This window comes from Alligator mississippiensis, chromosome 15 (genome assembly GCF_030867095.1).
Source record: "Alligator mississippiensis isolate rAllMis1 chromosome 15, rAllMis1, whole genome shotgun sequence".
Lineage (NCBI taxonomy): Eukaryota > Metazoa > Chordata > Crocodylia > Alligatoridae > Alligator > Alligator mississippiensis.
In genome coordinates, this window is record NC_081838.1 from 23906900 (window position 1) to 23930482 (window position 23583).

At 63.2% G+C, this 23583-nt stretch overlaps 3 protein-coding genes across 3 annotated transcripts; all 3 read left to right on the plus strand.

The window, feature by feature from the left end:
* The first annotated feature begins 499 nt into the window (after positions 1-499).
* On the plus strand, positions 500-10878 carry LRCH4 (leucine rich repeats and calponin homology domain containing 4). The gene is made up of 18 exons (XM_059718115.1): positions 500-755; positions 3809-3953; positions 4494-4620; positions 4699-4804; positions 5367-5503; positions 5693-5784; positions 5989-6085; positions 6295-6376; positions 6808-6968; positions 7088-7209; positions 7285-7329; positions 7436-7475; positions 7565-7610; positions 7799-7912; positions 8005-8072; positions 8248-8385; positions 8524-8601; positions 10557-10878. The coding sequence occupies exons 1-18, from the start codon at positions 587-589 to the stop codon at positions 10680-10682; spliced, it is 1893 nt and encodes a 630-aa protein (XP_059574098.1). The 5' UTR covers positions 500-586; the 3' UTR covers positions 10683-10878.
* Positions 10879-10963: 85 nt separating this feature from the next.
* Positions 10964-13243, plus strand: UFSP1 (UFM1 specific peptidase 1 (inactive)). The gene is made up of 2 exons (XM_006262915.4): positions 10964-12081; positions 12491-13243. Exon 2 carries the CDS (start codon positions 12492-12494, stop codon positions 13146-13148), a length of 657 nt encoding a protein of 218 aa, XP_006262977.1. The 5' UTR covers positions 10964-12081; position 12491; the 3' UTR covers positions 13149-13243.
* A 589-nt stretch (positions 13244-13832) lies between these two features.
* Positions 13833-23581, plus strand: GIGYF1 (GRB10 interacting GYF protein 1; the record flags this gene model as incomplete). Its single annotated transcript, XM_059718116.1, is given in 26 exon segments — positions 13833-14753; positions 14930-15077; positions 15292-15339; positions 15505-15587; positions 15882-16011; positions 16266-16361; positions 16508-16619; positions 17066-17183; positions 17291-17331; positions 17997-18103; positions 18106-18184; positions 18383-18497; positions 18499-18559; positions 18561-18596; positions 18845-18946; positions 19390-19521; positions 19781-19875; positions 19877-19941; positions 20025-20191; positions 20472-20575; positions 21474-21575; positions 22114-22214; positions 22430-22512; positions 22809-22870; positions 22872-22902; positions 23483-23581. Coding segments are annotated over 26 exon segments (2442 nt in total), but the record flags the coding sequence as incomplete, so codon positions are not given.
* Between the last annotated feature and the right edge of the window lie 2 nt (positions 23582-23583).

Sequence of the window (23583 nt, forward strand, 5' to 3'; positions counted from 1 at the left end):
ATTTGACGCCTCGCCTGTCACTCAACTTTCCCTTCTCCCGCCTCCTCAAGCCCCCGCATCTGATTGGCCAGTGGCACTTTCATTCTTCCTTCACCTCACCTTCGCCTGCTGAGATTGGCTGATCTTCCCCCACTTCGCACCTGGGCACCATTTTTTTTTGTCTTGCCCATCACTCCCCTCCATTCTGCATTGCCTTTAATGTCCCACCTCCCTCGTTGCCTATTGGCTGATTCTCCCCTTCCAAACCCCGCCTCTCAGCTCCAGATTGGCTGGCTCTTCCGGCTTCCCCCACACATGGATTGGCTGGCTTCTTCGCTCTGTGATTGGCCCGCCGCCCCGTCCCTCCCCTCGCCACTCGCCACGCCTCTCTTTCAACAGTTTCGCCTAGGGCAGGTGGATTCTGATTGGCTCTCCTGCACCCGCTTGCCCGCCCCTCGGACGCCTCATTGGCGGCCTCCTCTGCTCCAATTGGTGGAGGCGGGATGTCCGCCCCTTGGCTGGGTGGGGCCCCCTGCCCCGGCCGCGGCAGCTCAGTTTAGTAGCTGTGGCCACAGCAAACGGAGCTCGTGACCGCGGTGGCGGGGGGATGGCGGAGGCGGAGCTGCCCCCGGCCCCGGTCGCGGCCTGCGCCGGCACCGAGCGAGCCCTGGAGGAGGCGGCGGCCTCGGGTTCTCTCAGCCTGGCCGGCCGCCGCTTGCGCGTCTTTCCCGGCGGCGCCGCGCAGCGTTGGGACCTCAGCGACACCACCCAGGCCGGTGAGCCCCGCCCCGTCCCTTAGCCACGCCCCCTGGGGCCCCTAGGGGGACCTCTTAAGCCTCGCCCTTTTCTAAGCCCCGCCCCTTGGTGGCTTCTAGGGGAGACCCCCCTAAGCCATATCCAGTGGTGGGACCCCCATAACCCCGCCTCCTGGTGGCCTCTCCAGTAAGAGCCCTTTAAGCCCCGCCCCCTTTAAGCCTCCGCACCCTGGTGGTTTTTAGGGGGAACCCATGGCTGCTGGTGGGATCCCCAAGCCCCGCCTCTTTCTTTAGCCCCGCCACCTGGTGGTCTTTCGAGGAGACCCATGGCTCTGGTGGGACCTGCTCTAAGTCCTGCCCCTTTGATTGGCCACACCCACTGGTGACTCCTAGGGGAGACCTCCCAAGCCATGGCCACTTGTGGGACCCCTTAAATCCTGCCCCGTTCTTTAGCCCCACCCCCGGTGGCCCTTCTAGTGGCACCCCTCCACCCCAAGCCCTGCCTGTGTAGCCCCTCCCCGCAATTAATGGGAGCAATTAATGGAGATCAGGGCAGAGGTGTGTGGGGGTTGGGACCTCTTTTGGGTCTCAGTCCCATCCTAATTGTTCCCCTCTTTGCCCCGAGAGCTGGAGTATTGACCCCCCCCCCCCACCGTAAAGTTGGCAAAGGGATTTAGGATCTGGGGCCTGCAAGGGCCCGACAAGACGGAAGTTGCCGGTCACAGCTCCTTGAAGAGCGGTGGCTGTCACGGGGCTCACTTCCTCCTCCTCCCCGGTCCCCGGCCTGCAAGGAAGCAGCTGCTTGTTAGTCTAACTAGGTCTCAGGGCGGGGGGGGGACACCCACTGGTACTTGTGACAGCCTTAATGATCTGTGGACAGGCCCCCCCCAGCCTCAAGGAAGGGGGGCCAATCCAGGGGGCAGCCGCGTGCCTCAGTTTCCCTCCCCTGCCAGATGAGGAAGTGAAGGTGGTTTCTCTGGGTACAGAACAGGTGTTTCCCTCCCAGCCCCCTCCATGAGGGGTAATGGGTGGGAACCCACTGCAGATAAGGCCCTTTTTGAGGGTTAACCTTGCACATGCCAGCCCCAGGAGCTGGGAGCCTCCATGTGGGTGGTTTGCAGCCCAGAAACTTTGGGATCCTGGGAGAACCCTCCCTCCCCAGGGGTCCCTTCGAGCTCCACTTCTTTGTGAGACCCTGCACCCATGACCCTATAGGTTCCTCTGTCCCTATAGGACACCGCAGGACTCTGAGGGACTGCTGCTGTCTCTATGTGATTACAGGACTCTGGCTGTGTATGGCCCTATACCTCTCTGTTCCTATAGGACACTGACTCTCATACCACTCTGACTGTATGAGTGACCCCGTCTCTATGGGCCTCTGACTCTCGGTGTCTCTATGTGGCCCTATAGGGTTCTTTCTTTATGTCTCTGTATGGTTCTCACTGTACAATTGATCATCTTTGCCTCTATGGGGCTCTAAGTGTCTCTTTATGACATCAAACTTCTCTTTCTTTGTCTCGATGTCACTCTGTGTATCTCTATGTGACTATATGACCCTGATTCTATAGGGTTGATTCTTTGTCTGTATAAGATTTTGATTGTGCAGTTGATTCTCTCTTTCTGTGCATCTCTGGGTCTCTGTGACTCTATATGTCGCTCTAGGACTCTGTCTCTTATGTCACCTTATATGTCTGTATGTGAGTATATAACTCTATAGGACTGATTCTTTATGCCTCTATATAACCCTGACTGTATGATTGACTGTATTTTTCTGTATCTATGGGCCCCTGACTCCCTCTGTCTGTCTGCAACCCTATATGTCTCTCACCGACCTTGTCCGACTCTATATGTCTGTCTGTCTTTCTATGATCTTATCTTTCTCGTATGAGCATATGTGAATCTATATGTCTCTTGCTGACCATATGTAACCTTATATGTCTCTTTCTGTCTCTCTATGACCCCATAATTTTCTCTTATGAGCCTATGTTTTTATGGGACCTTGTATGTTCTTGTGTCTTTCTATGATCCTATATTTTTATGAGCCTGCAACCCTATATGTCTGTGTAACTATATGGCTCTGACCATATAGGGCTGATTCCTTATGTCTCTGTACAACCCTGATGGCATCTCCCTGTGGTACTGTGTGACTCTGGCCCCTGCTACCCCTTGAAGCCCCCCGGCGCTCCACACCCATGGCGCCTGCCTCCTTCTAAGCTTTGCCTGGCTGGGGAAGGGGGGTCTTAATGAAGGGGCTTCTAACGAGCTCAACGGCCTCCCAGGCATGGATCCAGGCCTTGTACCGGCTTCCCTCATCCAGGATTTCCTATTGCTGCTTCTGGGCATGGAGGGGGAAGGCAGCAGGGGGCTTCCCTGGGCCTGATTTGGGGGGACGGGAGCCTCTGGGGTTGGGATCAGGGTGCCCCAGGTTGGAGGATCTCTCTCCACCCTCTGCCTAGCCCCATTCCCCTGTTCCCCCCCCCTCTTCAGGACCCCCAGATTGTGGGGTCCTGAGCAGAGGGGCCAGGCTCTGCTCAGGACCCCACAGGCAGTCCTGGCTTCGAGTGGTAGTAGTGGGGAGGGGGGGGGGGGTGTCCATTCTTCCATCCAGTGGCATTTTGCCCCTGGGAGTCGTAAGAGGGCTGGGTGGGAGAACATCTGCCCTACCCTGGTGCCAGACCCGCCCTGAACCCACAACATCCTGCCTCTGCCGGAAGTCCTGGCCGCGTGACTCCCTGCCCTCAAAGGGACCAAGACCCCCCCCCCCCCCCAAGCTATGGTTGCTGGGGGTGGGGGCTGCCTGGGCACAGAGCCTGATTGGGGGGGGGGGGGCCTACCAGGGGGTTTGGGTGGGAACATGGCGGGTGTTTATTGCAGCCATGATTTGGTGGGGTGGGGGAGGGAGCCCATCTGGGGCTGAGGTCGGGAGGGTGCTGGGGGGGGGAATCTGGCCAGCTGGGGCTGAGATTAGGGGGTGCTGGGGGGGGGGGGCCGGGTCTCAGGGTGTCTGTCCAGCTGGGGCTGGCTGACCCCAGGGGGTCTCTGGCCCATCTTCCCTCCCCGTCCCACCCCCCCAGACCTGTCACGGAACCGGTTTGCAGAGGTGCCGGTGGCTGCCTGCCAGCTGGTGGCCCTAGAAGGGCTGAGCCTCTACCACAACTGCCTGCGTAGCATTCCACCTGCCATCGCCAACCTTCAGGCTCTCACCTACCTGAACCTCAGGTAGGCTCCACCCCTGCCCGCAGGCGCCACCCCCAGCCCTTTGTGGGGACAGGCTTCAGCACCTGAGGGGCATTCCCCTCATGCCCCGGGCCCAGAGGGGAAGGGGAATCACTCCCACAATAGCATTTGGTATTATTCCCATGATGCCCTGAGGTGAGCCCCAGTGTTGTGGGAAAGGTGGGGGTCCCTCTCAGGAGGCCCTGGGGGAAGGTGGGGGGGGTCACTCCCATGATGCCTTAGGGTGGGGGGCGTCACTCCCACAGTGCCCTGGGATGGGAGCAGGGGTTCACTCCTGTGATGCCCTGGGGCAGTAGGGGTGGGGGGGGTCATTCCAATGTTGCCTTGGGGTGTGGGGAGCTCCCCCCCATGATGCTCTAGGGCAGAAGGGTTGTTGGAGGTTCTCCCCCATGATGCCCTTGGGCAGGAGGGCTGGTGGGAGTCAACCCCATGATGCTCTGGGGTGTGGGGGGCTCATTCCCATGATGCCCTGGGCCAGGTAGAGGGCCCCCCAAATAACTGCCCCCCCGTTGCCCCCCCCAGCCGCAACCAGTTGTCCTCGCTGCCTGCCTGCCTGTGCCGCCTGCCCCTGCGTGTGCTCATTGCCAGCAACAACAAGCTGGTGGTGCTGCCTGATGACATCGGCGCCCTGCGTGCCCTGCGCCAGCTGGTGGGTGCTGGGGATCTGTGGGGGGGAATGATTGGGGGGCAGGGGCTAATGCTCCTCCCAAATTGCCCCTTGTTGCAGGATGTGAGCTGCAACGAGCTGCAGGCACTGCCGCGTGGCGTCGCATTCCTGGCTGCGCTGCGGGACTTGAACCTGCGCCGCAACCGCCTGGCCATCCTGCCCGAAGGTCTGAGGGGCCTGGGGGGGGGCAGAAAGGGGTTAACCCCCCCCTCAGTGGGGGCAGAAGAGCTTGGGGGGAGTCATTCCCATGATGCCCTGGGGCGGCAGCCAGTACCATGCTGGTTTGCAGTGGGGGAGGTATTTGACACTCCCCCAAGGCAGCCAGTACAGCAGGGGTATCTAACCCCCCATGGGAAGGCAGAGATGACCCTAGCAGGATGTGGGACCCGGGGCAAATCAGGCACAGTCAGCAGCACTAGGTGGGCCCTGCAAGAGGGGCTGCGGCCGCTCTGCCCAGCTTCTCAGGGGCCCCCAAAGCATGTAGCCCAGGGTGGTTGCTCCAATTTGACCTTCCTAGGGACGGCCCTGTGGGCAGGTAATGCCATGTGTTTGGGGCTGGGGGGGTATCTACACCCCCCAGGGGGCAGCCAGTACCATATGATTGGGGCAGGGAGGGGGTGTCTAGGCCCCCAGGGGCAGGTAGTACTGTGTGTGTGCGCGCGTGTGTGCGTGTATCTGTGGTTGGGGTCTATCCACCCCCCCTGACCCCACTAATTGCCCCCCTCTAGAGCTGTCGGAGCTGCCCCTTGTGCGCCTGGACTTCTCCTGTAACCATGTCTCCCGCATCCCTGCCAGCTACCGGCACCTGCGCCACCTACAGACCATCCTCCTGGACAACAACCCCCTGCAGTCGCCCCCCGCCCAGGTACCCTGGGGGCAGCTGCAGGGCAGGGGGGCAGGTACCCAGGGGCAGGCCTTGATCTGGGGCATAGAGTGCACACAGGCTGGGGGGAAGAGTGTTCAGGGAGCTCAAAAGTTGTGGCATGGGACCCCCCAACATGGGATGTGCCCCCCTGCATCTACCCCTGGGCCCCTCTTATTTGCCCCCCTGCAGGTCTGTCTCCGAGGGAAGTTCCACATCTTCAAGTACCTCAACATCGAGGCCTGTGGCAAGGCAGGGCTTGACCCCAGCATTCGGCCCAATGGGTGAGGAGTGTGGCAGGGGGTCCCCGGAAGCCTGAGTTCTATCCCAGGTCCTGGTGGTGCGGGCGGGTCTGGGCAGGGGGAGTTGAAGGCCTGGGATGGGGAGTGGGGTTGATGGGGTACTCTGTGCTGGGGGCTGGGTAGGCTGGGAGCCCAGACACCTGGGTTCTTTACGAACACAACAACCCCGTTGCCTCCCCGCCCCAGGCTCCCCGATGAGTTCTACCCGGCACGGCCCCATGGCGGCCTTGACTCTGGCTTCAACAGTGTGGACAGCGGTAGCAAGCGCTGGTCTGGCAATGAGGTGCGGCTCCCCCCAACCCTTAGCCCCCACTAGTGCCACAGCCACCCCCAGTGACCCTCTGGTAGCTTCTCACACCCTGCCCCTGGGCCAGCGTTTCAGGGGGTCTGGATCCTACTCCCAGCCCAGCCCCCACTCCTGACCCACAGCCCCCTGTTGCATCCCTCCTGGCTGACTCCACCCCCTGGCACTGACTCTGCCCCCCCCCCCAGTTGGTGGAGGAGTTCTCGGAACTGTCCTTCCGTGTGGCCGAGCTGACGCGGGACCCCCGGTTGCCGCGGACCTGTGGGACAGGTGAGCCCTCATCTCCCCTTCTTCTGGACACCTGTGTTCCTTTTCTGCTCCTGGAGGGGCAGTGGGCTCGCTGGGTCAGAGCAGGGTGGGGGTAGCAGGGGACCTGGACACCTGAGTTTTCTAACCAGGGGTAAGGGCTGAGGGGTTTGGAATGGGGGTGGGGGAGCCAGACACCTGGGTTCTCTGCCAGCTTTGGGAGGGAAATGGGAAGGAGCAGGGAGCCCCGACACCTGGGTTCTCTTCTGGCTGTGGGAGAGGAGTAGGGGGCCACTGGGAGGGACTGGATGCCTGGGTTCCATCTCGGCTCTGTAGGCAGACAGGGCCTTTGGGTGGCTACATGGGACCCCTTGCTCCTGATCCACAGCCCTTGACACCCCAGCTCTGGCAGTGCCTCTTACACCCAACCCAGTTTAACCCCTTCCTCCCCACAGCCCTAGACACTGACCTGGAGCAGATTGACTTCATCGACAGCAGTGTGAATGGGGAGGAGGATGAGGAAGCCAAGCCCGAGGTGCGCCCGGACATCTGGGTTCTCTGGGAGGGGAGCAGGGCACTGGGAGCCTGCATACCTGGGTCGCACGCCTTGCCTCTCCCCCCCCCCCCCCCCCCCCCCCCCCCTCCCCCCCCCCCCCCCCTGCCCCCCTCCGCCCCCCCCCCCCACCCCCCCCACCCCCGCCCCCCCCGCCCCCAGCCCCCCCCTGCCCCCCCCGCACCCTGCCCAGGCCTGCCCCCCCCCGCGAAGACCCCCCTGGTGAGGAGCGGCGTCGCCCCGAGACCCTGCAGCTGTGGCAGGAGCGTGAGCGGCAGCAGCAGGCGTTGGAGACGCGCAACAGGTACCGGGGGAGGGGGGGCTGCTGGCCCCATGGGAACCCCCCTGGGGCCCCCCGTAATCCCTGTGTCTCACGCAGCTTCCGGAGGATGCCCCGCACCAGCTCTGGCCTCGCTCCTGGCAGGTATACTGCCCAAATCCCCCTGGGCTTGGTGCCCAAATCCCCCTGGGGGTGGCTCCTGGTTGCCTCCTCCCTCCCCATTGGCTGAGTCGCCTATCCATCTCCTCAGCAGTCTGGCAGAGAGTGGCTGGCAGAAGCCTCGGACCCAGGTGAGGTGGCGGGGCTAGGGCTTGGTGGCCAGGCCTGGTGACTCTGACCATGACATCAACACCCCCCCCCCCCCCCAATTCTGCTGTAGGGACCAGAGCAGCCTCCCAGCCCCCCACAAGCCCCTCGACTGCAGGGTAAGGACTTGGGCCCAAACACCTGGGTTCTCTAGGGGTGAGGGCTGGGGAGCCCAGATGCCTGGGTTCCCTGGGGTGTGAAGGTTGGGGGCCCAGACGCCTGGATTCCATGTGGGCCTGGGTTCTCTGGGGGTGGGGGGCCCAGATGCCTGGGTTCCTTCTGACTCTGACCTCCATCTTCTCCACAGAGCCACCCCCTAGCACCAGCCCCGTGTCCCGGGACCCTGGCCCTGCCCCTGCCCCTCGGCCCAGCAGCTTCCTGTTTCGCTCGTCCTCCCGCAGCACTGTCCGGCCCAGCCTGGGTACATGCCTCTCCCCCACTCCCACCCCTACCCTGGGGGGGGGGCTCAGGGCCCCCCCAACCCCTCTAACCCTCCTCTGCCCCCCCCCCCAGCAGCTGCAGCTCCTCCAGACCCCACCCCAGACCTGGATGAGAAGGAGTTAATGGCTCAGCTGCGCCAGGTGGGAATCAGGGGATTGGGCAGGGAGGGGGCCTGTAGGTCTGGGTTCTTCTCCACTATAGGAGAGGAATTGGGGGCTGGGGGGTGAGAGCAGGGCTGTTGAGAGGGGTGGGGATGTGAGTGTGGTCTCTGGGTTCAGCGCTTGCTCCTGTCGTGCTTCCTCCTCCTCCACGCAGGCCATCGAGTCGCGGGTGCGAGTAACGCTGGGCGAGGACCTGGGGGCAGCGCTGGCCAATGGGGCGGTGCTGTGCCAGCTGGCCAATCAGCTACGGCCCCGCTCTGTGCCTCTCATCCACGTGCCCTCCCCTGCTGTGGTGAGTTGGGGAACCCAGATGCCTGGGTTTTCCCCCAGGCCTGGGGGTGGCGGGGGCCTCTGGGCCCGGATGCCTGGGCTCATCCGGTGTTGGGGGGGCCCGGATGCCTGGGTTTATCCCGAGCTTCTGCCTCTGCAGCCAAAGCTGAATGCTGTGAAGAGTCGCAAGAACGTGGAGAGCTTCCTGGAGGCCTGTCGGCGAATGGGGGTCCCCGAGGTACCTGGAGGCAGGGCCTAGGCTGGGGAGATGGGGAGCAGTCAGGGGCCCTCGCAGGTTCCCTCAGTGCCCTGAGGCAGCCCAGCCCCAAAGCCAGCATGGGGTAGGGGAGCTGGGGGGCAAGAACCCAGACTCCTGGGTTCTCTAGGAGGGGGCCAGGGCCTGTCAAACTGGGGGGTGGGAGGAGCCCAGTTGCCTGGGTTCTCCGGGAGGGGAGTGAAGGGGTGTTTGGAAGCTCAGACGCCTGAGTTGTCTGGGGTGGGGGTCCAGGAGCCTGGACTCCTGGGTTCTTTAGCAGGGGGATCTGGAGGCCCAGGTCTGCTGCGCTAATGCTGCCATGTGTGTCTCTTGCCACGCCCAGGCTGCCCTGCCTCCGGCACCCGCCGGCCTGCATCCCCCGGACCCGGAGGACCCCCCGCCGCCTGCCGCTCCCCCACCCCTGGCCCCCTTTGCCCTCTTCTACATGTGCTCCATGGCCCTGCTCTACCTGGCCTACCAGCGCCTCTGCCCCTTCTGAGGGCGGGGGCTGGCCCCCCGCTACCCCCCACCCCCTGTGTCGCCTGCTTGCCTCCGGGGCCCTCGCATGAGAGCTCTTACATGAGGGCCCCCATGCTGCTCACCCAGGTGCCTGCTTTGCATAGGGCCAGGCCCTCTGCGCTGCCGCCCTACCCCAGTGTCCTCTGTGCCCCCTTGGGGCATTACAGCCCTGGCATCTGGCTTCCACCGCCAGTCTGTATGGGGCCATACTGCCCTCCCCAGTCTGTGACACTTTATGGGACCTCAGGGGCACTCAGCCCCACTCCCCAGTCCGTACAGGGCCTTATCAGCCCCTTGGGCAAGCCTCAGCCCTTCAGTCTGTATGAGGCCTTATTGGATCCTAGGGGCACTGAGCGCCCCCCCCCAGTGAGTCCTTAGCTACCAGGAAGGTGCTCTCCCCCCCTCCCCCCCCCCTGCAATCTATATGATGTCTTGTTGGACCTCAGCCTATACAAGGCCTAATCAGCCCCCTGGAAGACCCTGGTCCATACTAGGACTTATTGAGCCTCCAGGGCGCTCAGGCCCCCTGGTCTATGTGAGGCCCCTGGGGAGACCCTAGTCCGTCCCCCCCGTCCGTCCCCCCCCCCCATACATGTCCTTACTGGACTCCAGGGTTGCCCCCCCCTTAGTCTATATGAAGCCTTATCCGGCCCTGGGGAGACCCTAACCCCCCCTCCCCAGTACATAAGGCCTTGCTGGACCCCAGGGCATACCCTGCCTCCCCAGTCTACATGAGGCCTTATTACACCCCAGATCCACCCCCCTCCCCCCCCCCCAGTCCATACCAGGCCTTTATAGAATCCTAGGGTGTGTCCTTTCCATCCGCTCACTCACCCCCTTGCCTTCTCTCAGTTTCCCCCTATACTTGTGGCCTTTGCACCCACTCAGACTATGCACCCACCCGAGTGGACGCCTTACTCTGTTGTGTGTGGGGGTGAGGTGAAGTTCAGACCCCCCCCCTTTGCTGCCGTGAACGCTATTAAGTTATAGACAGAGAAGAGTTTATATTTGATATTTTATGGGTAAAAACCAGTGTGAGACCAGCACCCCCCCCCTTGTGTCCACTCCTTTTTTCTGTCTTCGTTTTGGGTGGGGGTGGTCTGTCTGCCCCCACCCCCAGCCTTGAATCATCGCTTGGTCTGTGTGTCTCGGTCCGTCTGTCCAGCATCGGCGTCTGCTTTACGGGCCTGGGTAGGCCGGAGGGGCATGTATGGAAGGGGTCACTGCATGGAGCAGACCCCCCAGATCTGGGCAACCCTCCCTTACACGTACATAAAACGGGGGCTTTTATGGGTATGTCTGGGGGTCCCCAGCAGTGTGAGGCCTAGTGGGGTAGTCACAGGACCGCAGCCTGGCCTAGCTGGGGCCTAGGTTTGGGGTTCTCTGGCCCCCCACTAACGTGTCCTCTCCCCTGCCAGGAGCTGCTGTGCCAGCCCCAGCATGTGCTGGACGAGGAGAGCCCAGCGCGCCTGGCGCTGACTGTTCGTGCCCTCCTGGAGGCCACCCAGACCCTGCCCCAGGATGCTGCCCCCCGGAAGGTGTAGGGTTTGGGGGACCCACCACTCCTCTCTGAGGGGCCTCTCTACCCTGCTGGGTGAGGCCAGGCCCCAGCCTACCTCCTCCCCCCCACTGGGGGGACCCCAACATGGGGGCCAGGGGAGGGGGGAATGATTTCCCCCCATCATGCCCCAGCTCTCTCAGGGACTGTTTGCTGTAGAAAAGAGCCATTGTGATGTCAGTGCTTTGTGTCGCTGCCATTAGTGTGGACCCCCAGCTGAGGGAGGGGCTTTTGGGGGGCCAGGGGCTCCTCACAGGCCCCCTTGGTATGACAGCCATGGAGCAGCCTAGTTGGGTTGCTGCAGCAATGCAGCCGGGCTTGGGTCTGTTTGGGGCTTACCTGCTTGCAGCCTGGAGTAATCCCTGCCAGGGCCTGGTTTGGGGTTCACCTGGTTGTGGCCTAGTTGGTGTCTCCATGGCAATGCAGCCTGGCTTGGACTATGTGTTTGGTGTTCATCTGGGTGTAGCCTCGTGGTTGCCCTAGCAATGCAGCCTGGTTTTGCACTACCCCTTGCCAGGGCTTCAGTTTAGGGTACAGCTACCTGAGGCCTAGTCCAGGTGTCTGTGGCAACACCCAGATTTAGAGTGCACTCTGCCAGGGCCTCTATTTAGGGGCCACCTGGCTACGGCCTAGTTGGGTTGCTATGCCTATGCCGTGTGGCCTGCAGTATCCCCTTCCAAGGACTTAGGTTTTGGGGTGCACCAGTTGTGCCCCTTTATGACAGCGAAGCCTGGTTTGGATTAGGCCTGATGGCACTGCCCATAGCGACCTGGAGTGGGGCTGGACCTTGCCCCTTCTATCAAAGCAATATTTGGCTTCACCACTATTGAAAAACTGCCAGGCAGCCATCGTTATTGAGGGCAACTACACAAGTGGGGGGAGGAATTGGTAGGTGGCTATTCTGAATAAGGGCAGCCCTGCCAGTAGGGAACCCATGCTTGTTAAGGGCACTTGAAACTTCAAGCTGCGAACAGGCAGCTATATTTGCACGGGGTATAACGACTCCTGTATAACAAAGCGGCAACGGCTGCCATCTTAACTGAGGGCAACTGGAAGAAAGGCGCTGCTAGCAGCCATCTTGGCTAAGGGCAGCACAGCGTTTTCCCACCAATGGACAAAACAAGAACGAAGCTGGCGGCTATCTTTTATGACGGCAAAGAGAAGCCACGTGAACCCAGCGGCTTGAAGACCACACGAATTATCGCAACATTCACAATGGTCACATAGCAATGACGTAGAAAGGCGGGGATAACGGTCTGTGGGGCACCGATTGGTTTCGTCGGGGGTGGGGGGGCCGCGGTCACTCGTGGGTTAACCTGCCTTGCCGCGGTGCATGCTGGGAGCCGTAGGCAGGATCCGGCTCCAGCTACAGCAACAGCCCCGGGGTGAGAGTGCGGAGCCGGGGCGCGCTTGGACGCCTGGGTCCCCCGGGAGGCGGGAGGGGACTGGGTGGGGGCAAGCCCGGGCGCCTGGGTCCTCCCCCGCACCCTGGATGCCTCCCCAGCTACAGCTGCACCCAGGATCCAACAGGGGGAGGGGGGGAGAACCGAGGCGACCGGGTTCCCAGCCCGCGTCGTCCTCCAGGGAACTCGGGAGTCCTGCCCATTGGGGGCGGGGGCTGCTGGGCTGGTTCTAACCAGCCCGCTCCCCACCCCAGAGCTGGGCGCATCCGGGCCCCGTTACACCCAGCCCGGCCCCCCAGAGCTGGGCGCATTGAGGCTGTGTTGCATTCAGCCGTGCCCCCCCTCCCCCCGCGCAGGCCAGCTGCATCTCAGCTCCCCCCTCTCTCCGCAGGATGTCTCTACTAGCCAACGTTCACGAGGGGCTGCCCCCGCCCCGCCCCAGCCCCCCGGCCCAGCTCTCCCTGCTCCGCGGCACCTACTTCTACTACCACTACGGCTGCGACGGGACAGATGACCGGGGTTGGGGCTGCGGCTACCGGACCCTGCAGACGCTCTGCTCCTGGCTGTTGGCGGCCGGCGCTGGGGTGGGGGCCGTGCCTGGCTTGCGGGCCCTGCAGGAGGGACTGGTGGCCACGGGCGACAAGCCTCCTGCCTTCGCCGGCTCCCGGGACTGGGTGGGCACGGTGGAGGCGGCCATATGCCTGGACCGTCTCCTGGGCGTGCCATGCAAGCTTGTGCACATCCATGAGGGTCGGGGTCTGGCGGCGCACGTGGGGGCCTTGCACGCTCACTTCCGGGGGGGTGGAGGCCCTGTGATGATGGGGGGCGGCACGGATCACGGCGCCAAGGGCGTCCTGGGGGTCTGCTCAGAACCCCCCACCCACTACCTCCTGGTGCTGGACCCGCACTACTGGGGGGGCCCTGGCAGCCTCACGAGGGAGGGGGCACAGACCAGGGGCTGGGTGTGCTGGTGGGAGCTAGGTAGCTTTGAGCCGGACTCCTTCTACAATCTCTGCCTGCCGCAGCTTCGCCTGGGCCGGGCCTCGTGACGCGCAGAGGGCCCTCGTGTGAGCGGGCAGCGCACCGGGACTCTCTTGTGCCTGGCGCTGGCAGAGAAGGCTCAGTAAAGGAAGGGTTCAAAGTGCTTGGGCTCCTCCGCTCTGTCTGTTCAGGGTTGGGGGCGGGGCCAGGCCGGGCCCTGCCCTGGTTCTCTCCCTCTGCTCAGGCAAGGAATTGCGGGGTCCGTGATGACGTCAGGAAGCCCCAGGGTGAGGTCATGCTCACCCCCACCGTTTCCCCTCTACAGCCTGATGCCAGGAAGTTTGGCAGTGACGTCACAGCTGACGTCGTGGTGAGGAGAGATCGTAAACCTGGAGATGGGTATAATACCACTCCAGTCTATCACGAGATGCGCACGCGCACACAACGACGGATCACGTGACCGAAGTGTTTTGCCACCGGCCCCCCCCAGTCACGCAGGCGCAGTGGCGCCACTGAAGCGCCATGCCGACAAGTATCTCGGGACTTCGCCTCCGTCACGTGGCGTCCCTCGTCGCGGCTCTGCCTCCTACCTCACGTGGCCCCACCGCCCCGTCACGTGACGCGTCTCTCCCCGCCCCCGTCACGTGATGCGGCGCGGGGCGGCCATCTTGGCTCCCCGCACAAACCCGCGGCGCGGAGGCCCCGGCGGCGGCGAGACCCGGACCCCCGCCCCCCCCGCCCCCCCGGTAAGAGCTCCCGGGGGGGCGGGGCCGAGCCCGCGCCCGTCGTCCTAGCGACTCGCTGCCCCCGCCCTCCCCTCGCGCCCGTTGCCATGGCGACCCCGGGGGGCAGCTGCCATGGACCCGCCCCCGGGGTTGCCATGGAGAACCCCCGGTCGCTGTGGAGCCCCCCGTGGTGGGGACGGGGAGGTGGGGGCCTGCGGGGACCTTGACGCCATATAGGGGCGGGGCCACGGGGGTCGCCCGTGGGGGAAGGCTTGGGTGTGTTTGGGATCACGGGGGTGTGAGGTCACGCGAGTGTCAAGGGTCACGGGGGTGAGGTCTTGTTTGAAGTCATACTTGCGTGTGTGATTATGCATGGGTCAAGGTTCATGCACGTATAGGGTTGTGCATGGGCGTGAGGTCACGTGGGTGGTCATGCATGGGCAGTACTGGATGTGTGTCCAGGGCCACAAAGTAGCGGGGTCATAGGTGAGGCTGTGCGTGGGTGTGAGGTCACTTTTGGGTCAAGGGTCACTCATATTTGATGTCATATGTGGGTGTGAAATCACTCATGTGACCCAGCACACATGGGTGCAGCATGCGTGTCCTCGGGTTCCCTCCCACTGTACGGGAACCAGAGGTTCAGGCCTAGTTTCACCCCCCCTGGAGAACCCAGGCGTCTGGGCTTCCTTGCCAATCCTCCAGCGTCCTTACCACCATGCTTTGCTTCCCGCCAACCAGCATGCGAGTCCTGTGCCTGCAGTGAAGCCGAGCAGATTGGAGCAAAGGCTCATGGGAAGACCAGACTCCAGCTCCACCCCCTCTGATGAACTCGATCCTGCTTGGAGTTGTTAGGGGCTGGAGCAGGTCCTTTCTCGTGACCTTTTGCTGTGAGCTGCTCTGGGCACGGGTTCCTCACGGGAGAACCCATCTGTTCTGTGCTACCAGCAGGTCATTGCTCTAGGACCACGGACGGAGGCCGAATGCCTGGGTCTTCCCTTGGCTGGTGGGGGTGGGGGCAGAGCAGGGGGTGCCAGGAGCCCGGATGCCTGGTTCATCTCCCATTGTGTGTCCTGCACCCTGTACTACACTTACGACCTAAACCCCTTCCTGCCCCCACACCCCAGGGCTCCCCCATGTGAGTTGGGCTCCTGGCGCTGTTGCGGGGGGACCAGGCTGCCTCCTGGACCTCCCCTCCACTCTCCAGTGCTTGGACCAACGCACAGACGCCGCCCCCCCCCCCCCCCCCCCGACCTGGCCGGAGCTGCTCTCGGGGTCAGTCGCTGCCTCGCATGGGGGGTTTTCCTGGCTTCATTATGCCCCTGGTGGGGCTGATCTATCCCCAGGCTGGTGGGGAGGGTCATTCTGTTCCTACCCCCCCTGCCCCGGCAGTGGAGAGACCCTAGCCAAGGTAGATGTGGGCTGAGAGGAGGGGTAAGGATGTGGGGGGCTGGGGCCTGTACTCACTGGCTTTGTCTTCTCTGCACAGGTGGCAGGGGTCAGAGGCACAGAGTCGGGCGTGGGGCACAGGCAACAGGTAAGGGGGGGGGGCTGAGGGGGGGGGCATGTCTGGGAGGCAGAGCTCTGCCTCCATGATTCCAGGAGCCAGGGCTGGGGCGGGGGTGGAGCTCTGAGCCCAGGGAGCAGGGCCCAGGTAGTAAGAGGCAGGGCTTGGGGTGATGGTCCCCGTCCCCCCCCCCAGGTGGCGGGAGCAGCGGACGGGGAGGGGCCGGCCCCTGCGCCCGGGAGGATGGCGGCTGAGACGCTCAATTTCGGACCGGAATGGTGAGGAGGGGGCGGGACCCAGGCATCCAGGTTGCCTCCTCCCCTCCTGCTTGGTCCCACCCACTCCCACTCCTCAGCCCCCAGCTCCCCAACACCTAGAGAATCCAGGCTGCTTTCACCCCCAGAGGGCCCCCCCCCCAATCCAGTTGTCTGGGTCCCTAGATCCCCTACTCCTACCCCTCTGCTAGGAGAGAACCCAGGTGTCTGGGCCTCCAATTACTCCTCCCCCCCCCCCCCCCCCCCCCCCCCGAGGGCCCAGGTGTCTGGCCCTGAAGTACTCTCCTGCCCCACCAGGCTCCGGGCGCTGTCCAGCGGGGGCAGCGTGGCCTCGCCCCCCCCCTCACCGGCGCTGCCCAAATACAAGCTGGCTGAGTACCGCTACGGGCGCGAGGAGATGTTAGCACTTTACGTCAAGGAAAACAAGGTCTGTAGGGGACTAGAGATGGGGGCTTCAACCACCCCTAACCCCCCCCCCCCCCGCTGGCACCGTGTGGTATGGCCCAGTAGTGGCTGATGTGCCCACTTCTGGGGTGGAACTAAGTATCAGCACCTCATAATGGGTGCTGGGGGGGGAGCAATGAGGTCCTTGACCCCAGGGGTCCCTCAGGGTTGTGCTGCTGTGGGGCAGAGTTCTGTGCAGTGCCCCTCCCCCTTTCCCATCTCCGGTGCTGCCCACAGGTCCCGGAGGAGATGCAGGACAAGGAGTTTGCTGCCATCCTCCAGGAGGAGCCACTGCAGCCCCTGGCCCTGCTGCCCCTGACAGAGGAGGAACAGGTACTCTATCTCCTCCCTCTCTCTCCCCATGGGAAACTGAGGCACCGGCATCCAGAGACAGATGGTGGTGGGAGTGGGAGGGTCTTGGGGCGGGGGGCGCTTTCTTCTCGTTCTAACCCCCTTTTCTTGGCTGCCATGTGCCGCAGAGGAACTTCTCCCTGTCAGTGAACAGTGTGGCGGTGCTGAGGCTTATGGGAAAAGGGGGCGGGGCCGCCCCAGCTGGAGTCTCACGGGGCAGGGGCAGTGCCCGGAGCCGAGGTACTTTGTGGAAGCACTGTCTCTTTAAGAGGGTGGGTTTAGGCAGGGTTAGTGATGGCAGAGGCTGGGGGGGGGTGAGGCTTATGGGGAGGGCATCTGGGGCTTGGTTGAGAGTCCAGGTGTTGGTAGCATGTCTGTGGGGCTAGTAAGGGCAAAGCTAGCTGAGCCCTGGGGGTGGGGCTAGAACGAGGGCAGGTCAGGGTGGCTGTGTTCTAGGGTGTGGCCAGCAGGGGGGCAAGGAAGTTGTGCTTGGGGCATGTGTGGCTAGCATGGAGCACGGCCTCTATGGAGGCAGGGCTCGCTAGTGCCTGGGGGCAGGGTTTATACAGGGTTCTGGCTGGCGGGTGGGGGTGGAGACAGAGATTTCTTGCTAGGTGGGGGCGAGCTGCAGGGCCGTGCTGGGCTCTGATGGCCTTGTGTCTGGTTTCCCCCCCACCCCCGGCCAGGGCGGGGCCGCGGCGAGACCGGCTTTTACCAAAGAGTGGCAGCGGCGGCAGAGGAGGTGGATGGGGCTTTCGGGCGCGGCGCCCGCGAGATCCACCGCAGCCAGAGCTGGGACGACCGGTGCGTGAGGCTGGGATGAGGGGGTGTGGCGGTAGCATCCCTGGTTGGGCTGTGGGACTGGGCAGGGGGCTCTGACCTCACCTCTGACTCCACCTCTTCCCCGGCAGAGGGGACCGGCGCTTTGAGAAGCCGCCCCGGCGCGATGGAGGTAGGTGGGGCCGGGGGGTGGGGGGGTCACAGTATCAGTGTATCCCCCCACGCCTGGCAACAGGCTGTTGGGCCGCACCAGCTCCTGGGGGGTGGGCACGGGTGAGATGAGGGGGATGGGGCGGGGCTAAAGATGGAATGGGCTTTGGGGCAGGGGTAGAGACATGAGGCAGGGTTAAGGATATGGGGTGGAGTTTAGGGGAGTATTGAGGTAGGTGTGGGGAGCAGGGGTCTAGGGGGTGGGGCTGTGGCTGCGGTGACAGACGGGGTTGGGAGACATGGGGGTGGGGATATGGAAATGGGGTTGAGGTCAGTAAAATGGATGGGGACTGGGATGTTGGGGCGGGCCAAGGAGGCAGGTTGGGGGGGGTCTAGGGACCTGAGGGCGGGGCTTATGAGACAGGTTGGGGATAGCCCCAGCCCCCCAGGTTACTAACCTAAGGGGACAGGAAGGGGGCTGGGCTAGGAATCTGGGGGTGGGGCTGGGGGGGCTTAGGAGACAGGGTGGGGCTAGGGAGACCCATGGAGGGGGGCACCTGGGGCAGAGCTAAGGGCACAGGGGTGGGGCTAGAAAGACAGGTTGGGATATAAGGAGATGGGGTCGGGGTGTAGGGCCACAGTGGCCTGGGCAAGGTGACTCTGCTCCTGCCCACCCCCCTCCCCTAGGCCGGGGCGCATTCGAGGAGGTGGTGCCGGGGCCGCGCAAGGAGCATGCCCGCTCAGACAGCACCAACTGGCGCACACTGCGTGAGGAGCATGAGGAGGCTGAGGAGGGGGGCGGGGACGGGGGCCTGGCAGCTGGCGCTTGCCTGGGGGCCGCCGCGAGGCTGAGCGTTGGCGCTCCACAAGCCCAGGTGAGCCAGATGGGGCAGGGGGCTCATTGGCTTCAGCAGGGGGCGGAGCCACGAACCCAGTAGTACGGTTGTGGGGTGGAGTTAGAGTGGGCAGGGCCTATTTTTGATTTGTGGGTGATGCTTGTAGATTACTGTTCTGTGTGGGTGGTGGGCAGGGTCAGGTCTGGCTCTGATCTGACCTCTCCTTCTCCCTCCCAGATGGGGGCCCGCGCTCGGCGGGCTGGCGGGAGCCCTCTGGGGACGGGCGGCGGCGGAAGGTGGAGGACTGAGGGGCGGCGGCGGGTAGGATCGGTGCCAGGAGAGGCCTCTGAGGATGACCGGGACAAGGATGGGCTGCCAGAGTGGTGCGTGGACGACGAGGATGAGGACCTGGGCCACTTTCGATGCCACCGGCGCCTTCCTTTCCCTCAAGGTACCTGCCCGTGGACCCCAGGTCTCTGTCCCCAGGTCTAGAGCACAAGGAGGGCCCAGGTGTCTGGGGGTCTCTGCCCCCTGCCCTAGAGTGTGGAGAGGATCTAGGCATCTGGGAGTCTCTGCCCTAGCCCTAGAGCGTGGAGAGAACCCAGGCATCCAGGCTCCTGTTGGTGTGGGTAGGGGGCAGGGGCTGGGGGTCCTGGCCCCCGCACTAATGCCCTCTTCCTCCCCCCACACCACTTCCAGAAGAGCCCAAAGGACCTGATACCGGAGGAGCCACCTTTTGCCTTCCAGCTGCTGCCCGAGGGCCCAGAGCCACTCCAGCCCCGGCCCCCCACCCCCGAGCTGGTAGGCCACCAGGGGCCCCGACAGAGGTGAGTGCCCCCCCTGCCCCCCGAACCTGGGACCCTCCCAGCCCCACTTTGTACTGACCTGTGTCCTTCCCCCACAGACGGGCCAGCCCCCACCATGGCCCCCCCAGAGGAGAGGCTGGGGTCCCCCCCTGGTGCCCCCTGGCTTCCCCCCAGCAGTGGTGATGGTGAGGGAGGGGCTGTCAGGGGTGGTCCTGCCCCCCCCCAGTGGCCCCTCTGTCTCCTGCGACCCAGAGCTCCAGCCTGCCGTGGCCAAAGGTACTGACTGCCCAGACACCTGGATCCCATCCTGGCTGGGGGTTGGGTTGGAGAGGGACTCTGTCCCAGTGCTGGGACACCTGGGTTCCATCCGGGTGGAGGCTGGGGGGGCCGCAGCCCCTGCGACACTGCCCCATGTCTCCTCTCCTCCCCTCCCCCTCCAGTGGGACCCAGGCATCCGGGCCCAGCCCGGCCCTGGGGCTGCCACCGCCCTGCCCCCGCCCACTTTCGGCCGCCCCAGAGTTCTCTATTGGGGATCCTGAGGACGACGATGGCATGAAGCACCTGCAGCAGGTGAGCGGAGGGGGCCCCGGATGCCTGGGTTCAACGTCTAGACTGGTTGCGGGGGGAGGGGTGTTAAAGGAGGGGTGGGGGGAGCCTGGATGCCTGGATTCTTCCCCAGATCCCTCTTGGGGAGTTGGAGATGGTGGATTTGAGTGGTGCGGGGTGGGAGGCCAGATGTCTGGGTTCCTTCCTAGTTCATGTGGGGCGATATGGTGGGTCGGGCAGGGGCTCGGGGTTGACTCCCGTACCCCCCCCCCCCTCCCCGCAGGAGGCAGAGAAGATGGTGGCGGCACTGCAGGAGAGCACGGTGGAGGAGGAGCGCTTTACACAGGCCATGGTTGAGCCGCGCAACACAGCTGCTGCCCTACCCCCTGTGTCACGACGCTGCCCGCAAGTGGTTCTACAAGGACCCGCAGGGAGAGATCCAGGGTGAGCTCCATTCTGCCCACTCTGGTACTCCTGAGCTGGGCGCATCCATCCTTGTTCTAACCCCCCGCTCTCACCCCCCGCAGGCCCCTTCACGACGCAAGAGATGGCCGAGTGGTTCCAGGCTGGGTACTTCAGCATGTCACTGCTGGTGAAGAGGGGCTGTGATGAGGGCTTCCAGCCGCTGGGCGAGGTCATCAAGATGTGGGGCCGCGTGCCCTTTGCCCCTGGCCCTTCTCCGCCCCCACTGCTGGTATGTGCCCCTCATCCCCTGCCCCCCTGGAGGACTGTTCTACTCAGTTGTTGCCCACCCCAGAGCTGGCTGCATCTTTGTGCTAAACCAGCCGTCCTTTTTCAGTTTTCTGTACACCATAAATCAGTCTCTGGCAGACAGCGTCTTGCAGCCCAGACGCCTGGGTTCTCCAAGATGGGTTGAGGGCTGCTGGGAGCCCGGATACCTGGGTTCCCCTCCACTGTGGGCAGTTAGTGGGGGCTGTTGCATGCTGCCCCGCTCACCCCCTGCCTACCCCCAGGGTAACATGGACCAGGAGCGACTGAAGAAGCAGCAGCAGGAGCTGGCAGCTGCTGCCCTGTACCAGCAGCTGCAGCACCAGCAGTTCCTGCAGCTCATTAACAGGTACCTCCCCACCCCCCATGCAGGGTTTGCCCCCTCCCCCCAGGCCAGGCCCAGGCCAGGGGGGACCCTTAGCTGGCATGGGTCTGACCCCCCATTGCTTCCTTGAACAATGCAAAGCAATGGGTTCATTTCCTATTGTCTTCACTGCCTGGGAAATACAGTGCAGGGAGTTCGTTCTCATTATTTTCTGTTTCTGGGTGGTGGGTTCATGGTGTTGCTTTCATTTCTGGGAAACAGTCCTGACCCCCATTGCCTTCTCGCTTGGGGTCTGGAGGGCAGTGGGTCTTCTCCCTATGGTAATGGATCTGTTTTCTGTTGCTTATAGCCTGTTCCCTATTACCCTGATGTAGAGTAATGGGCCAGGTTTCTATTGTCTTCCCCTTTGGGTATGCAGGGTAACAGGTCTGTGCCCTGTTGTCTTCCCCTAGGGCAATACAAGGTTGTGCACCTGTTTCCAATTGTTTTCCCCCATGGGTAATGCAGGGCAATGGGTTCGTCTCTTATTGTCCTTCCCCCTTTTGTTGGAGACTAGGGTTTATCTGTTGTTGTCTTCCCCCAGTGATGTATCTTTTCCACATTGCCTTTCCCGTTAGTTACATCAATATTGTACCCCCCCCATGCACAAGGTGTTAGTTCCATTCTTTATTGCCTTCCTCTGGGCAACAGATTCAGGCTTAATTGTGTTCCTTTTCTGGGAAATAGGTACGTTCGTCTTACCTTCCCCAGGGGCAATGCAGGGTGTTGGGTCTGCCCCCAGTTGGCTCCCTGCCCCTGGAAACAGGTCCATCATCTTTTCCCTCGGGAGTCAGTGTGCTCTCTGTTGTCCTGGGGGGAGGGGGCCTGGTCATGTGTGGGGGGGGGGGGGTCTCATGCATCTCCCCAACCCCACAGCAGGCAGCAGCTGGGCACAGTGCGCACTGCAGCAGAAGGCGGCTGCTGGGGACCTCAACCCCCAGCAACTCAGCGCCTTCCTCCAGCAGCTCCAGGGTCTCAAGGCCAGGTGAGGGGGCCCCAGATACCTGGGTTCAGTCCCTGGGAGGGGTAGGGAGCCCGGATGCCTGGGTTTCTTCTCAGCCCAAAGAGGGGATGGGGGATGTGGGGGCAGGGGGTCACGTAGAGGCGGCTGGGCACCTGGGTTCTTTCAGCTGAGAACGGATGGGGGATGTGGGGGGATCACACAGAAGGGCTGGTGGCCTGGACACATGGTTTTTTTTCTTAGCTCTGTAGGGGGGTTGGAGGATATGGGGGCGGGATTCAAGCAGGGGACTTGGACAGTTGGGTTCTTTCTCAGTTGTGAAAGGGGATGGGGGATGTGGTGGGGGGTTCGTGCAGGGGGAGCTCGGATACCTGGGTCGTCTCCTTGCTCTGGGATGGATGATCTGGGAGCCCGGACACCTGGGTCCAATCAGTTGTGAGGTGCAGTGCTGTCGTTGGGAGGGTGCTATGGGGGTGCAGGAGGGCAGTATGGGGGGTCTGTGGTCTCTCCACTGATATATATTTATTTATTTTTCCCTGCTGCGCGTGCCTGCCCCTCCCAGGCAAGGGGAGCAGAGCCTGGCACCAGCAATGAGCAGGTCCTTGTCTGTGCCAGACACCGGGTCCCTGTGGGACACACATACCTCAGCATCACAGCCTGCAGGTGGGGGCGGGGGGGGCACTGGGCTGGGGGAGGGGCTGGGGAGGTCAGGGGTGGGGGTTGGGTACAGAAGGGGGGGTGGGTGAGGGGACAGTGCTCATATGGCAGGCTGGCAGGTACTGAGCTGTTGGGGGGAAGGGCAGGCATTGACACCTCCCCCCCGGCTGGGGGAGGGGTTGGGTCCCCCAGGCACTGACCCCCATCCTCCATTTTTCCAGGCAGTGATGCCAGTTTATGGGATTTACCAATTAACTCATCAACTCAGGGTCCAATCCTGGAGCAGCTGCAACTACAGCAGAAAGTGAGCATGCCTGGACGCCTGGGTTCTCTGCTTGTGGAGGGAGGGAATGGGGGGCAGACGCTAGGGTCCTCTGCTTGGGGGGGGACCCAGCCCAGAGTCTCTCAGCTTAGGGAGGGCAGCCGGGGGTGCCTGGGTTCTCCCAGGTCTATGGGATGGGGAACCCGGATGCCTGGGTTCTTTCTGCTCAGGAAAGGTAGGGTTTTTATTGGGAGACCAGATGCCTGGGTCCCACAACCCGCCATCTTCCCTTCTGGCTGCCGCGCCCCCCCCCCCCCCCCCCCCCCCCCCCCCCCCAGCTCCAGGAGCGCCGTGACGCAGAACTCAGGGCCAAGCGGGAAGAAGAGAAGCAGAAGCGGCGGGGAGGAGGAGGAGCTCTTCCGGCGCAAGCAGGTGGGGTCCAGATGCCTGGGTTCTTCAGGGGCGGAGGGAGCCCTGTATGCCTGGGTGCTCCTAACTCCTTGGCTTCCCCTCCCCTGCCATGGGGTCAGTAGTCAGTGCTGGTGCCACCACCTGCCAGTTTGGCCAAGGGGCCCAGGAGGGAGCTGCAGGATGAGGTGGGTGCCTCAGTGTATGCAGGGATAGTGCGGGGGGGTAGAACTAGGTTTCTTGGCACGTTGGGATATCGGAGGGGAGTGAAGTTTTACGGCATGGTGGGATATTGGAAGGAGCAAGAACATAGGGCACGCTGGGATAGTAGAGGCTCATAGGGTTGGGACGGAGGTAGGTGGAAGTCAGATCATAGGGCATGCTGGAATATTGTGGGGGCAGGCCCTAGGGCATTGTGGGATTGGGAGAGGGGTAGTACCAAGTTTCAGGGCATGCTAGGATAGCAGAGGGGGTGCAGAGCCAGGCCCTAGGGCATGCTGGGACAGTGGCGGGGGTGATAGGCTTAGTATGAGGGGGGTGGGAGTCAGGCACTGGGATTGGGGCTTGCACTGACGCCCCCTCCCCCTCTGTTTCTCCCCCCCAGTGTCGGCAGCAGGAGCTGCTGCTGAAACTGCTGCAGCAGGGTGGAGGGGCCGGAGGGGGGTCCTGGGGGGTCTTGCCCAAGCCCGGGGGCGCCATGAAGGA

Bases quoted from the DNA above. Each gene is read 5' to 3' on its own strand.
- LRCH4 (XM_059718115.1), top strand. From the start codon at position 587: ATGGCGGAGGCGGAGCTGCCCCCGGCCCCGGTCGCGGCCTGCGCCGGC. The intron at 756-3,808 runs GTGAGCCCCGCC...CCACCCCCCCAG, and splicing joins CAGCGACACCACCCAGGCCG to ACCTGTCACGGAACCGGTTT. The intron at 8,602-10,556 runs GTACCTGGAGGC...CTCCCCTGCCAG, and splicing joins GGCGAATGGGGGTCCCCGAG to GAGCTGCTGTGCCAGCCCCA.
- UFSP1 (XM_006262915.4), top strand. From the start codon at position 12,492: ATGTCTCTACTAGCCAACGTTCACGAGGGGCTGCCCCCGCCCCGCCCC.